This window comes from Gastrolobium bilobum, unplaced genomic scaffold (assembly GCF_033153095.1).
Source record: "Gastrolobium bilobum isolate Gb01-03AN ecotype WA unplaced genomic scaffold, APGP_CSIRO_Gbil_v1 utg3108, whole genome shotgun sequence".
Classification (NCBI taxonomy): Eukaryota; Viridiplantae; Streptophyta; class Magnoliopsida; order Fabales; family Fabaceae; genus Gastrolobium; species Gastrolobium bilobum.
Genome location: NW_026897377.1, coordinates 120,058 through 136,838, shown reverse-complemented (window position 1 = coordinate 136,838; position 16,781 = coordinate 120,058). Strand labels below are relative to the sequence as shown.

At 29.2% G+C, this 16,781-nt stretch overlaps 1 protein-coding gene across 1 annotated transcript; it reads left to right on the top strand.

The window, feature by feature from the left end:
• The first annotated feature begins 1,510 nt into the window (after positions 1–1,510).
• Positions 1,511–7,485, top strand: LOC133306432 (acid phosphatase 1). The gene is made up of 3 exons (XM_061506753.1): positions 1,511–1,884; positions 5,318–5,530; positions 7,308–7,485. Exons 1-3 carry the CDS (start codon positions 1,511–1,513, stop codon positions 7,483–7,485), a joined length of 765 nt encoding a protein of 254 aa, XP_061362737.1.
• The last annotated feature ends 9,296 nt before the right edge of the window (positions 7,486–16,781 follow it).

The window sequence follows — 16,781 nt, the reverse complement described above, 5'->3', positions numbered from 1 at the left end:
GTTTGCCATCTTCCCACTTTCATTAATTTACTACTTGAGTCTTGTAGCTAATTTTACTTTTGGTTCCAATATAAAGATATGTATTAGTCATTCCATTCAACATGCATAAATTATGTTTGTCATATTAGAAGCATATTTATTCTAAAATAAATATCTTTACATAGGATAACTGTTAAATTGAGTATCTAGTAGATAATACCTATCTAACAAATTCTCTAATGCGTTATAGCCGTTTTACTTATTTATTTTAATTTCATCTAAATGATCAATTTGTTTCACATCAAAGTATGTTTTTATTAGTTATATAATAGATAAAACAATAAATTAAGGAAAATTTCTTATTCTTGACGTGTTCCACTATGTAAGATTTTATTAGTCAATACGGGGCTAGTTCAGCGGGTTGAAAAGATTGGGATGTATAGACTTTTGTATTAGTTCAAATTTCAACTTGTACTGGCATTTTTGTTTAATGGTTATGTATTCCAAACAAATATTCTGATGTCAATGTGCCGATTGAGCAGCCATATATATGCAGAAATTTTTGAAGGTAATGCATTGAGTTAGTTTTTGCCTGCCTCTATGAGACCCTGGCTTGATGCTAGTGTCCTTATTAGTAGTTTGACAGTATTCTATTCTTATTACTATTTCATGCCAAAAAAAAGAGTAAATTTTCAGGATTAGAATATTATGTTTTGAATTTCCTACAAAAAAAAGAAGAAGAATAATATGATTTGAAAAATAAATTTTCAGTTTTTATTATTAGTGAGAAACATTAATTTGACGGTTCACTTGAAGTCTGACATTTTTTAATTAGATTCTAATCAATTGTATATTTTCTTGACAGATAATGAAAAGTAGTTATTTAGTTAATACTTATACCATTCTAATTTCCTAATGAAATATGTTCATTTTTGTTGTGAATATTTTGTCACAAAATAATCATCCAAAGAACAACAAAAACACACATACAAATTAAAAATACACTGAATATAAAATGGCGCCAAACTTTAATTCTCTCAGCAATCATTTGAAAAAGTATAGCACTATTGGTGATCATTTTCTTTTATATACTACCCTTTTGATGCACTTTTATTTCACCTAAAGAATTCATGTCTCTCCTTTTGTTTCGGATAAAATAATAAAGTACTTGAACTAAACGCAAAAGCAACAAAACATACATATAGCTTATTTCTTCTTTAAAAGCATTAATTCTTTCAAATATGCACTACAAACTCAAATTCCATTCATAGTTAACAGTTTCCTTTGTGTTTTTCATAAATTTAAGGATCAACTGTTTGTGAATTGTGAACACGTATGGCTTCTAACGTTAAATGGGACTTCAATTCAACCTTTTTTATTAATTTCTTTTTCTTTAATTATTTTTATTATTAATTTTTGCTATCAACTAAAAACATAAAAAAACAAAATATGCGCTCATAATTTTATTTAATATTTTTTTTATTTTTGAATATTTAGGACAAAATTAAGTGATTGCATAAATAATTAAAGGATGGCACAACGAGCAAAAGAGCTTTTGGTACTTTTCTTTTTGGCAGTGTTGTCCAAGGCGATGTCCATAAGGCAGCACCAAAGCACTAACGAGCCCACTAACTCCATTAATGGAAGCTTCTGCTTGAGTTGGAGAATGGCGGTGGAAGCAAACAATGTGCTTCCATGGCGTACACTTCCAATTCAGTGTTTGCAATATGTTGAGGAATACATGATCCACGGGCAGTACGAACAGGACTTGGAATTGATAATGGAACAGATTTTGAGCTTTGTGAATGGTATACCCCTCGCTGGTGATGGCATGGATGCTTGGATTTTAGATGTTGATGACACTTGCATCTCCAACATCTATTATTACAAAGGCAAGAAATATGGGTACGTTGTTTTACAAACAAATTACGCGTGTATATATATATATATATATATATATATAGAGGATAGGATCATTTGACACCAGTGTCAAATTTTGAAATTTGACGCAAAATTCTAACCGTTGATTTTCGTCAATCAACGGTTATTATTTGTTGGGAATTAATATTAATTAATAAGTTTGATTCCCAATAAATAATAACCGTTGAATGACGAAAATCAAATGTTTAGATTTGGTGTCAAATTTCAAAATTTGACATCGGTGTCAAATGATCCTGCCCCTATATATATATATATTGAAAATGTTATATTTACAAACTACACTAAGTATGACTGGTCATACTTTAATCAAGAGTATAGTGTATGACCAGTCATACTTAGCGTAATTTATAAAAAATATTTGTAAACGGATCCTTCCTCTATATATATATGGGGCATGATATTTTTATACCGGTGTAAGAATAATAAGTCATATATCAAATCTTGGTCATTGATATGCTTGCATCTATATATAGGGTACTGAGGATCATTTGATGTCGGTATAAGTTACACTCTCAATCTTGATCGTTGATCTCATTTATATAACGGTTCTGATTTATTGGATATTTGAGTCGTTGGATGCAAGAACATTAATAATCAAGATTTGGTGTAAGATAATTTTTTATTCTCACACCAGTGAAAGAATATCCTATACATATATATGAAGAGAGATCATTTGACTCCAGAGTAAGACTTATAAGTCTTACTCCTCATCCTAGCCATTGATTTCCGTCCATCCAACGGTTATAGTTTAAAAAGTTATATTAATTAATTAATTATTAAGTACACTATAAATGACAATCGTTGATTTCCGTCCATCAACGGCTGAGATGGGGAGTAAGACTTAAAAGTCTTACTGTGGAGTCAAAAGAACCATCCCCTATATTCTTACACCCAATCTTGAGTATTGATCCACATATATCCAATTGCTCACATTACTATAAAGTTAGAGCCCTTAGATATGTATTTCCAAAAAAAAAAAGAGCCCTTAGATATAAATGGGATCAACAGCCAAGATAGAAAGTCTAACTTACACTTGTGTAAAATGATATCTCCCCTATATATAGGGAAAGGATCCGTTTACAATTTTTTTTAACAAATTACACTATGTACTCTCGGAAGTACATAGTGTAACCTAGTATACTTCTGGAAATACATAGTGTAGTTTATAAGAATTTGTAAACAAAAAGTTTGTAAATGTAACCCTCCCCATATATATATATATATATGGTAAAATCATATTTAAAGTTGTTGTACGTGCAACAATGACAAGTTTATAGTTATGATTTTCCATATTTAATACTTTTACCTTTTGTATGGTTATGATTCCCCACGCATTAAATGCTTTAACCTATATATATGGAAAATTTGTCACTATTGCACATAAAGCAACTGCAAAAAAATTGAACCCTAAATATATATATATAGGGGAGGGATATTTTGACTCTAGAGTAAGACTTACAAGTCTTACTCACCATCTCGGACATTGATTTTTGTCCATTTAATGGTTATCTATGCCAATTAATTAATTATTAATTTCAAATAAATAATAATCATTATATGGACGAAAATCAACGATGATGAGGAGTAAAACTTGTAAGTCTTATTCTAGAGTCAAAAAATCCCTCCACATACACATATATATGGGGTTCGTTTTTTCTAAAGTTACTTTAGAAAACTTTGTCTAATGTTCACCAAAATGATGTCATTTTTGGGCGAAATATATGGTGTATTTTTAATTTTAACTTATTTCAAGGTTATAATAGTCATTTTCATTTTAATTTTTTAACCCCAAAACGACGTCGTTTCAGTGAACATTAAACAAAATTGTTTGAAGTAACATTAGATATTTTTTCCTTATATATATGTGTGAGAAAAAAATTATCTTTTTTAAATGACACAACTTTGTGTCGTTAGATGAAACGTCATGGTTTTTGTGTATATTTAGTGATTTTTTACATTTTCTCTCATCCATAAAATTAGGAAAAGAGAAAGTGAAAGAGAGAATATAAAAAGTCACATATTATACACTAAAATGATGTCATTTCATCTAAAATGACACAAAGTTGTGTTATTCAAGATGACAAACACTTTTCCCGTATATTTGAGAAATCATAATCATACAAAGGTGGGTGAAAATATTAAATTTGAGAAATCAATGATCAAGATTAATTGTTGTACGTAAAATAGCTGTAGAAATATATATATATATATATATATATATATTATTGGGGAAGATTATATTTACAATCTATTTTCGTTTACAACTTCTTACAACCATATCTTAACCGTTGATTTCCGTCAATCAATGGTTAAGATTTTCGCAAATCAAATTAATTAATTAATTATTATTAATTTTTAAATACATTAATTAATTATTAATTCATAATAAATGACAACCATTGATTGGCGAAAATCAACAGTTGAGATATGATTGTAAGAGTTTGTAAACTATTTGGGTTGTAAATATAACCCCTCCCTTATATATATATATATATATATATATATATATATATATATATATATATATATATATATATATATGCTTTAATATTTCTAAAGTGAATGTAGATAAGTTATTTACATTCGCTGCTAAAATGACGTCGTTTTGGGTTGAAAAATTAAAAAATTATAATGAAAAAGACTATTATAACCCTGAAATAACTTATAATTACAAAAATACCTTGATTTCCGCCTCAAAACGACGTCGTTTTGGGCTCAATGTAGATAAGTTATCTACATTGACTGTAGAAAAAGCAAACCCATATATATATATATATATATATATATATATGTGTGTGTGTGTGTGTGTGTATATGATAAAACCATTTCTGCCGCCACTTTATGTACAACAACAACAAGTGTATTTTTATGATTTCCCACATTTAATGTTTTCATCCTTTGTATGGCTATGATTTCCCGCATTTAATGCTTTCATCCTTTGTATGGTTATGATTTCCTGTATTTAATGCTTTCAAATATATATATATATGGCAAGTATTTGATTGTTGCGCTTACAGTAGCTGCAGAAATGTAAACCCTATAATATATATATATATATAATGATCTGTTTATTTTCTCGCTAAGTCTACTATAGTATTAGTTTATTATAAAAGTAAGACTTACACAGCTCTAAAAATAAGAACTATTACAATATTCATTATTAAATTTTAATTTTATTTAGTATTTAATTATTGTAGGTTATATAAATAGAGTTCAGGTGAACCTTAGATACAAGTAAAATCAGCGGTTAAAAATTGGTATAAAAGATTTATTCTTCCACTTGTATAAATTGATCCTTCCTATTAATAATACTAATAATAATAGTTCATTGTTGTACTTCGATTAACCAAATGAAAACTTGAGTTATATTATAATTTGTAAAATTCGAAATAAATAGGTGCGACCCATATGATCCAGCAGCGTTTAGGGCATGGGCAATGAAAGGATGGTGCACAGCAATTCCTCCTGTATTAAGGCTATTTAACAAGTTGAGAGATAAAGGATTTAAGGTAATCGTACTTACCGGAAGAGATGAAGAGACACTTGGTCAAGTTACCAATGACAACTTGCACAATCAAGGGTTCATTGGCTACGAGCGACTCATTATGAGGTATGACCAATAAATATATGGATCCATTTATATTTTTTAAAAATACATGCACTTTTGTCTTTTGGAAAAAGTCATTCGAAAACTAAGATATCTTATGAATAGTTTTATACATTTATATGAATTTGTATTGGCTTTTTCAAAAACAAAAAAGAACTAAAACAATGAAACTTCGATCAAACGTTTGTTGATAATGGTTTTTCTTTGTTTTTAATTAGGATACACCAGCAGAGAAAGACAGACAACTAAACCGTGTAGTTAAGAACAAAAATATGTAGATAAGATTACAAATTTTTATTAGATGATGCAAAATGCAGAAAGCGAACCAAAAAGTAAAAACAGTTTAATTATTTGTTAACAATATTTCTTAGTTTAAAAGCGATAAATCCTATAATTTTTTATTTGTTTTATGGAGATCCACCTAGAAGGAAATGAGACATTGGGATGTGGGAAATCAACCCCCACCAGATAACGACATCTATTGGTAACAGGAATTCAGCTAATTCATTTTATTTAGGGGACCAAAGAGGAAAAATACCATTATATATTGAGCGTAATGTTCAAGAAAAAAAATTTCCAAAAATATTACGTGTAAAATGAAAATGTTTCAAAAATTTCGAGGGGCATAGCCCTCCCTGGAAGCAACGTAGCTCCACCCTTTCTCCGCAAGGACAAGAAAAGATACCAATTAAGTTGCAGTCAACTGGTATTACCCAATAATTCTTATTTTAAAATAATTGATTTGAAGTCCCTTATATCGGCAAGTCGGTGGACCTAAAAATTTTTATTTATGTCTACATATTTAGTTGCGAGGCTATCTCCAAAAAAAATTTTAAAAGAAAGTTTTAAATACATTAAAAATAAAAGAATATAAATAAGAAAAAAAGAACTTTAACCTAATATAAAAAAATTGTAATCAAGAGTCATATAAAGGTAATTTTTCTTTTGTTATTTTTTCCATTCTCAATACTCAAAATTCTGAAATCTATAGTTAAGAATAATAATAATTTCACAATTTCAGGTCTCTCATTATCTTATAAATCGTTTTAGTTTTTTATTTTCCAAGGCCCATTATATGCATTGTACCAAAAGTATCAAAGTAATTAAACCCTGCTTTAAATTCCACAATTATCAAAGTAATTAAACTCTATTATAGACGATGTAGTTAATTTTTTTCCTCTAAAACTTTGTGTCTGCAAGTCCAAACAATTGCACAACGTGGGTCCGCCCATGATCTTGATGTTAATATTTGTTCTGGACCGTGTAATGAGCCTCGCATGTATACTCACCTCACTTAAAATATTAATTTTTTTATGGAAATTATTTTTCTCATTTAACATCAGAGAACACAATATCCTACACACACAAATGAAAAAGAGAAAAAGGAGAATAAGAGAAAGAAAGAAAAAATTAAAATGGATTCCACGTTCAATTTGTATCTAGTGCATAAAATAATAATCTAATTCAACATGAAATTATTATTTTCCTTCTTTTATTTGTCATTATGCCTGCACACACTTTCTTTGACTCTCTGCCTATGCTATTTTATGTATACGAACTATAATCCACCATAATCGAACAACATCCACAAAGGCCAGCATGTAGACACATCACTGCATTTTGTTTTTAGCTCACTTTAAGCACTTGTACAATCGTGGCTATTATCATTCGAAAGTAGCATTAGATCTATGCTAATGGCTAAATTAATCGAATCATATATATCCCTCTTTTTACAGAAAAGTTAAAAAAAATAAAATTATATTCTTTGATTATTTAACAGGACTGCAGCATATAAAGGACAAAGTGCAGTAAAGTATAAGTCCGATATAAGGAAGCAATTACAAGATGAAGGTTACAGGATATGGGGTAACGTTGGGGACCAATGGAGTGATCTCCAAGGAAACTCTTCTGGAAACCGTACATTTAAGCTCCCTAATCCCATGTACTTTGTTCCATAGCTTGTTGATATATGTCGCAAACTTTTGTTTATTCTATAGCATATCTTAAATGCTGTTGTTCTATTTAGTTTTCACATCACAATAGCAACCACGGTCCTTTTTTTTTTTTTTTTTTAAGTTTTCACATCAGAATAGCAACCACGGTCCTTTGTTCTTAGATGTGTTTTATGTAATAAATAAGGGTGTATACATGGATTTCTATTTATCGATTTACAATATTCTCTTCTTTTATTTTTTTATTTTTTGTAGTAAACACAATATTCTCTTTTAACTACTTGTAACTTGGATTATCAGAAATGTTTTTCATCAACAACATTTTATGTAACTATTTTCAAATTTAAAATTTAAATGCTTATTTATTTTATTAATCAAATTTGATTAAATATTAAATAAGTAAGAATTTTTTATTTAATTTTTTTAAATCATATTGATAAAATTTATTACCTTAAAAAAACTATTATAAGCCAAAATACTTTTTTTTTTACTATTTCAGTTAGATATTTACAGTATTTTTAATATATCCTTGAACGTTTAAATTAGATAAAAATTAATTACTTAGTTAAAAAATCGTATCAGCCATTATTTTGTTTTGTATATGCTTGCTACTCACAAAATATGGCAATAAGGCAGCAAGGATTTCTGAAAAGATCTTAAAAACTAAATAAATAAGTAAAAAAGAATTATGGAAACATAAATATGAATAGGAGAAAATATAAATTAAATATCAACTTAATTTAAAACTTGACTTCACTACAAAAAAAATGTCTTTTAGCCACATTCAAAAACGTGGCTAAAACTATCCAAAAACGTGACTAAACCAAACTACCACAATTTTGTCAAACGTGGCTAATCTTGACGTGACATTTTTTTAGCCACATTTTTCTTCTCGCTTTGCTACTGCTGTCATGAGTGTGGTAGCATTATTCTTTTATAAAATATTATAAAAGAAATAAAAACATATTTAAGAATAATAAAAAAATATGACATTATTTAAGAAATTATAAAAACAATAATTTACTTGAGATAAGTAAAGTTTGCCTGAGAATTAGCTAAAAATAATCATAAAAGAAATTAATTAAGAGAAACACTCACTTGCATTAATAAAACTCTATTTTTGTTTACCAAAAAAAAAAAAAAAAAACTCTGTTTTCAATAATAGCAGTTTCACCAATAATCATGCCTATTCCATGATTTAATAAAATCACCTCCTCAATTTTTGCAGCTATATAAAAAACAATAAAGATGATGTGTATGACTTTGCATGCATAACCCAAAAAAAAACAGAGAATATTAAAAAAGTTGGAATTTTAAAGTTTCGAAATTATACAAACTTATATTCCTTTGGTTATTTTCTAGAATGAAAAAATATACAGATATTTGTTAGTAAAAGGGGAAAAATACATCTAAAGCTCCAAGAAACAAAAATATGTGGTCGGTCAACCAGAGTATCACCAATGCGCTTCAAGGCTGAATGTGATCCCCTGAATGTCTTTATATAATAACCTGCAACCTAATGACAATTGTAACTCAAATTACTCAGGAACTAAACGTGATGTTGAATATTTGATTTCACTCTTTGATTCATTGTTAATAGTTGCAGAATCTTCTTGTTCCCGCTTTGGATAATCCACCACTCATTAATAGGCACCGCCACAGTTACAAATCCTGTTCTTCTCCACATTTGAGTAGCAGTCAGTGTTTGTTTGCGCCTCATTTCACACTAGCCGGATCACTATAATATATATATATATATATATATATATATATATATATATATATATATATATATATGAGGCAGAATCCTTTGACACCGGTGTCAAATTTAAAGTTTGGCACCTCATCTAAGAGCGGTTAGATCAAAAAAGATTAACGACTCTGATTTGTAAGCATGTGACACCATTGATCTTTTTTGATCTAACAGCTCTCAGATGAGGTGTCAAACTTTAAATTTGACATCGGTATCAAAGGATCCTACCTCTATATATATATATATATATATAGAGAGAGGGGTAGATCCTTTGACATCAGTGTCAAATTTGAAATTTGACATCTCATCTGAGAGTCGTTAGATCAAAAAAGATCAATGGTGTCACATGCTTACAAATCAGAGTCGTTGATCTTTTTTTATCTAGGGGCTCTCAGATAAGTGTCAAATTTCAAATTTGACACTGGTATCAAATGATCCTAGAATATACCAATGGAGAACTGACATTCCTTCACCTCAAAATATACCAACAAGAAATTTTTTGTTAATGGGCATGCACTCTCTTGTGTCTGGTCTGTAGAATGTAGAGAGGAAGAGAACAAACAAACCTCAACTAGAGCTACTTTGCTCTCATTCAGAAAACAGTGACATGATGCAATTTTGAACTTCACCTGTCAAATAGATTGAAAAGGAAACTTGATAAACAACCTGGACATGCAACAGTTTCGTCGATCCATTTCACCTATCAAAGAGGTGTGCTGTCCATCAACAGAATATATTCAAAATTAACAAGACTTCACCACTCCAAAAAAAAAATTAAATTACTCATTTCATAAAAGCTTTAAGAGAAAGATAGTAATAAATAAGCAATGGTTTCCAACTAGATATGAAAAAGGGGGAAAGAGATATCTCAGTCTCTTACAATGGCTCTATGATCCTCCCTTTCACGGAAGAAAGGATCACCAAGTAGCACCTGCACACAAAAAAATAATAAGAATTAATCAATAACCATCATAGGAACTTCAAAAAATAAGAGGTATTTGCATATATAAAGTAAGAAAAAATAAATGAAGAAAGTAATGTAAGAATAATAAGAGGTTGAACTTGATTTGATGATAAAGTATAAAAATTGGGAAAAGTGTCTATACTTTTAAATTACACAACTTACATCCTTTCACTCTCACAAAGAGGTGGGACCCACAACTTTATTTTTTTTTGTCAACTCTCTCTCCTCCTTTATCTATCTCTTTCTCTCTCTTAAAATGACACAACTTTACATCCTTCAAAATTATACACATTTTTCCCATAAAAATTACATAATGTTATTTGCATTTCCAAAAAGCGGTGCATAGCAGAACATGTGGACGTTATAATTGCAAAAGAAAAATAAATGTAAATTAAGATGAATAACTAGGATTGTAGATCAAAGTAAGAGAAAATAGTTTACAAAATCAAAACACGGTTAAATTGCAAAAAGCCATAAGAGCTGGTGCAGCATTACCGATATTGTTCTCCTCAATGAAACTAATAGTTGAATTGATTAGAAGCAAGGTGATTATACCGACAAAATCTTGTCAAACAGGGGGCTTCCCCTGCATAAAAATTCAAGGAAAATTTTAATCAATCAGCAACAAATATAGTATATTTAAGAAACCCCAAAGCTGAGTGTACTCTGTGGAACCAATGATCTCTACGAAAAGAATATAAAAATTCAATGATTTTGATGATAACAAACAAGTATGGAAAGAAAGGTTCAAAGTGCAACCATAAAAAAAATGTCTAAACAAGATCAAAACTCAAGCTTCAAGAGAACACTCTAAGTCCAAGCAATCTCAAAGTAACATATCTAGGACTTGGATTATTTGAAAGGGTAATTGATTCCTTATATGAACGAAGCTCAAAGTATTTTTCAAAATACATGCATTAAATCATCGGTTGACATTCACATACATTCCTAGCATAAAAATATAGTTTTCAATGTTTATCAAATGTTTAAGAAGTATTTGAAACTGATTTAAATTGAGAAAACCATTTTAGGGTGGAATCCAACCTGTCAACAGGTTGGTAATCGCTTACCTAAGACATGGTAATCGATTACCTACTGGGCAGAAGCCAAAATAACGGCTATAAAATGGCTAGTTTACGAAAATGAGTGTAAAAACAGCCATGGGGCCCTCTATAAATAGAGATTATTGTTCCCCTTGATGGGACACACTTCTTGATCATTATTACTCATTTTTTATCATTCTATTTGCATTTTTCTTGTCTTCTTAATCATAAATTCTCTTTAAGCATTATTCTTGTGAGAGTGTCAACAACCATAGCAAAAAAATTAATTTAATGCTTTTTAATAAAATAATTACGCATTTATTACAGTTTTGGAAATAATTACGGATCTATTGCACAATGTAATGCCCCTTTTGGGCGTCACTCATCAGGTGTTGACACGTGTCATTTTTTTTCCAAAAAAAATGTAATTTAATCATAAAACTTTTGAAGGCCATAACTTTTGACTCGGGTATCCAAATCAGGTAATTAGTTTTTTGATTCCACATAACTTTTCGAGATCTACGCAATGACATCTCATTTGATATATTTTATTTCTCACAAACATAATTTAAATTTAAATCAGGTAATCCTTCTTCCTTAGAGATTTAGAATATTTATTTAATTATTTCCTTTATTAGTACAGATTTTTCAAATTGATTTTTGAGTTTAAATCACAAATCAAATTTTTATTTTGTTTTTCTTATTAATAATAAGGGAAAAATGTTACTTTTAATTTAAATAACAAACCAAAAAAAATTTATAATAAAAATAAAAAAATTTATTTTTTTAATTTAAATCACACATCAAATCTTGATTTATTTTGTATATTAAATCAAAAATGCAGAACTCAGAGACTTCTGAGTTTAAAAATGTGACACGTATCAACACGTGTCAACACCTGACACGTCACCAATCACGTCTAGATTGAGTTTCAATCAAGAGGCAATTACGTCTAATTTAGGTAATTTTATTTTTGAAAACCATTCAAAAGCAATCATTAATTTCAGACCACGAATAATAACCCAGAAGCTTATAGCATTAATCATTAATTTCAAAAATAATATCCTTCTTCCTTAGAGATTTAGAATATTTATTTAATTATGTCCTTTATTCCTACAGATTTTTCAAATTTATTTTTAAGTTTAAATCACAAATCAAATTTTTATTTTGTTTTCCTTATTAATAATAATTTTATTTATTTTTTATATTAAATCACAAACCCAGAACTCATAGGCTTATGTGTTTAACCGCTCTTATAATACCATTCTTGCAAATTAAAATATTGTTTGTGAGAAATAAAATATGTCAAATGAGATGTCATTGCGTAGATCTCGAAAAGTTATTTCGAATGAAAACAAGAATTACCTGATTTGGATACCCGAGTCAAAAGTTATGGTTTTCAAAAGTTTTATGATTAAATTAATTTTTTTTGGAAAATAAATGACACGTGTCAACACCTGATGAGTGACACCTCATTTGGGCGTCTCCCCTTAGGGTGAGACGCCTCAATGGGGCGTCACATTGTGCAATAGATCCGTAATTATTCTCAAAACTGTAATAAAGCGTAATTATTTAATTAAAATGCATTATTTAAATTTTTTCCCCTGCATAGTATGGAAAGAAAGGTTCAAAGTGCAACCATAAAAAAAATGTCTAAACAAGATCAGAACTCAAGCTTCAAGAGAACACTCTAAGTCCAAGCAATCTCAAAGTAACATATCTAGGACTTGGATTATTTGAAAGGGTAATTGATTCCTTATATGAACGAAGCTCAAAGTATTTTTCAAAATACATGCATTAAATCATCGGTTGACATTCACATACATTCCTAGCATAAAAATATAGTTTTCAATGTTTATCAAATGTTTAAGAAGTATTTGAAACTGATTTAAATTGAGAAAACCATTTTAGGGTGGAATCCAACCTGTCAACAGGTTGGTAATCGCTTACCTAAGACATGGTAATCGATTACCTACTGGGCAGAAGCCAAAATAACGGCTATAAAATGGCTAGTTTACGAAAATGAGTGTAAAAACAGCCATGGGGGCCCTCTATAAATAGAGATTATTGTTCCCCTTGATGGGACACACTTCTTGATCATTATTACTCATTTTTTATCATTCTATTTGCATTTTTCTTGTCTTCTTAATCATAAATTCTCTTTAAGCATTATTCTTGTGAGAGTGTCAACCACCATAGCAAAAAAATTAATTTAATGCTTTTTAATAAAATAATTACGCATTTATTACAGTTTTGGAAATAATTACGAATCTATTGCACAATGTAATGCCCCTTTTGGGCGTCACTCATCAGGTGTTGACACGTGTCATTTTTTTTCCAAAAAAAATGTAATTTAATCATAAAACTTTTGAAGGCCATAACTTTTGACTCGAGTATCCAAATCAGGTAATTAGTTTTTTGATTCCACATAACTTTTCGAGATCTACGCAATGACATCTCATTTGATATATTTTATTTCTCACAAACATAATTTAAATTTAAATCAGGTAATCCTTCTTCCTTAGAGATTTAGAATATTTATTTAATTATTTCCTTTATTAGTACAGATTTTTCAAATTGATTTTTTAGTTTAAATCACAAATCAAATTTTTATTTTGTTTTTCTTATTAATAATAAGGGAAAAATGTTACTTTTAATTTAAATAACAAACCAAAAAAAATTTATAATAAAAATAAAAAAATTTATTTTTTTAATTTAAATCACACATCAAATCTTGATTTATTTTGTATATTAAATCAAAAATGCAGAACTCAGAGACTTCTGAGTTTAAAAATGTGACACGTATCAACACGTGTCAACACCTGACACGTCACCAATCACGTCTAGATTGAGTTTCAATCAAGAGGCAATTACGTCTAATTTAGGTAATTTTATTTTTGAAAACCATTCAAAAGCAATCATTAATTTCAGACCACGAATAATAACCCAGAAGCTTATAGCATTAATCATTAATTTCAAAAATAATATCCTTCTTCCTTAGAGATTTAGAATATTTATTTAATTATGTCCTTTATTCCTACAGATTTTTCAAATTTATTTTTAAGTTTAAATCACAAATCAAATTTTTATTTTGTTTTCCTTATTAATAATAATTTTATTTATTTTTTATATTAAATCACAAACCCAGAACTCATAGGCTTATGTGTTTAACCGCTCTTATAATACCATTCTTGCAAATTAAAATATTGTTTGTGAGAAATAAAATATGTCAAATGAGATGTCATTGCGTAGATCTCGAAAAGTTATTTCGAATGAAAACAAGAATTACCTGATTTGGATACCCGAGTCAAAAGTTATGGTTTTCAAAAGTTTTATGATTAAATTAATTTTTTTTGGAAAATAAATGACACGTGTCAACACCTGATGAGTGACACCTCATTTGGGCGTCTCCCCTTAGGGTGAGACGCCTCAATGGGGCGTCACATTGTGCAATAGATCCGTAATTATTCTCAAAACTGTAATAAATGCGTAATTATTTAATTAAAATGCATTATTTAAATTTTTTCCCAACAACCATTGTTCTTCAACTTGTGTTATTTGTACTTTGAGTACTTAGTCATTGTTAAACACCTTTATTTGATTTCTTGAATAGTTAGGGGAGTGAACCCTATACACTTGAGAGGTCACCAAATTCCTAAGAAAATTTAGAGTGAAAAATTATAAGGCATCAAGAGCCCGAAGTCTTAAAAGGTTGTAGTGGTTTGTCAAGCACCCTCAAGCTTGATAGTTAGTGAAAAAAAATTGATCGGAAGGCTTCAGTCTGGACGTAGGTTACGGTGGTGGTGACCGAACCAGGATACATCTAGTTTGCAATTTCTCTAACCTTAAACTCTTTACTTTAGTATTGAAATTTCAATTTTTGATTGTATCTATCTATTTGCTTGCTTACTTTATTGATCACACACTTGCTCTCACACTTAGACTTTTCTTTATTAAATCATTTTATTGAAGAAACACTCTTTAAAATATCAAAGGAAACGCTTTGCGAAAAGATTTTGTAAAACTCAATTCACCCCCTCTTGAGTATTGAAGCCATTTGTCTAACATACTCAACTCACACACCCCTCCATTGGCAAGTGCAATTGCCATTATAGTAGCAGCCTCTATAACCCAAGACAGAGGATTCCACATAAACCCCAAGAACTTCAAAAATTTGCTCTCTAAAAAAAAAAGCAAAGGTACTATATATTTAAATATATAAATAATAAGAAAATACTATTGAGAGAGAGAAGAAATTTAAAATTAAATACACAAAGTTAGCGAATCACAACCACAATGACATTATAAACAAATATAAACACTCACGGTAACTTCGACGAGAAACGCACTAACATTATCACTGTTGATTGTATTTGTGTAGAACAGAGAAATGCGCTAAAAAATAATTTCGAGTTCAAACTTAATTAATAAAACGCATATATGGAACAAAACAAAAATCTTCACATCTGGTACAAATTAAACGAAATAGAAAAGATCATAGAAAGGAATCAAAGATGCAAAGCGCATATTCACATATTGAGAATATATGACTAGAATTAGCACAACAAAATGAGCAAAATGGAAGTAACCAACGATTAAGCTCCAGAAATCACATTTGATAACAAAGAAAAACATTGATTCAACAAATTTTGAAAAGAAAAAGCCTTAGATCTAGAGATGCAGATAAAAGAAATGGAGAGTACCTTATACGATGAGAACCTCTAGGACGAGGCGAGAAAAAGAAAAAGCAGTTAAACAGATAGTTTAGTAAATATTTTTATTTTTTTATTTTAAGAAAATGAGGGAGATGAAAAAAAATGAATTAGTTACCCATATATTTTTTTCCTTTATATTTGCGACATTTAATACAAAGCTAGCTAAACCAATGTCCCTATACGTTCGCTTTTTTGTAGTGTCAGCAAATTTAATGGTTGAAAATTATTTTACGGGTTCTTATGTATTATATAAATATTACTTAAATTCTTTGAAATTACCTTTCTTCATTTTATTCTAGTATTGAATTGGAATTTATGACTTCGGCAACCCAGTTCATTAATCCATGCAATTAAGCATATAGCGGATCATGAGACTAAAATATTGGATATATAACTTAAAAGAACTAAAGGATTGAAGAAACTTTACAATTGAGAGCTCAAATTATGGTTTTGATGTGTCACAACCCAATTCTGGGTCCATGACCGCGCACTAACTAACTTTACCTTATAATCAATTAGTGTGTCAAGCAAATTGTAAACATAAAATATTTAGATTTATTAAAATGTACAATTGATCATGCTTATAGAAATAATTGAACAATCTAAGAATAATAACCTACTAAACTTGTAATTAAATTAAAAAATAAATGTTTCCTACACGAACGAAATGATGGGCTTACCAATGATAGCTAAAATAGACTTCTGCACTCAAACCAGAGGAGTGAAATCAGAATTTAAATCCTTAACTTCAACTATAAAAACATGTTATGATTGGTGTGAGTTTCTATCTGTAGGCCCAGTCTGCAGCTGGTTAATTAACATGCAAA

Bases quoted from the DNA above. Each gene is read 5' to 3' on its own strand.
- LOC133306432 (XM_061506753.1), top strand. From the start codon at position 1,511: ATGGCACAACGAGCAAAAGAGCTTTTGGTACTTTTCTTTTTGGCAGTG. The intron at 1,885-5,317 runs GTACGTTGTTTT...CGAAATAAATAG, and splicing joins TACAAAGGCAAGAAATATGG to GTGCGACCCATATGATCCAG. The intron at 5,531-7,307 runs GTATGACCAATA...ATTATTTAACAG, and splicing joins TACGAGCGACTCATTATGAG to GACTGCAGCATATAAAGGAC.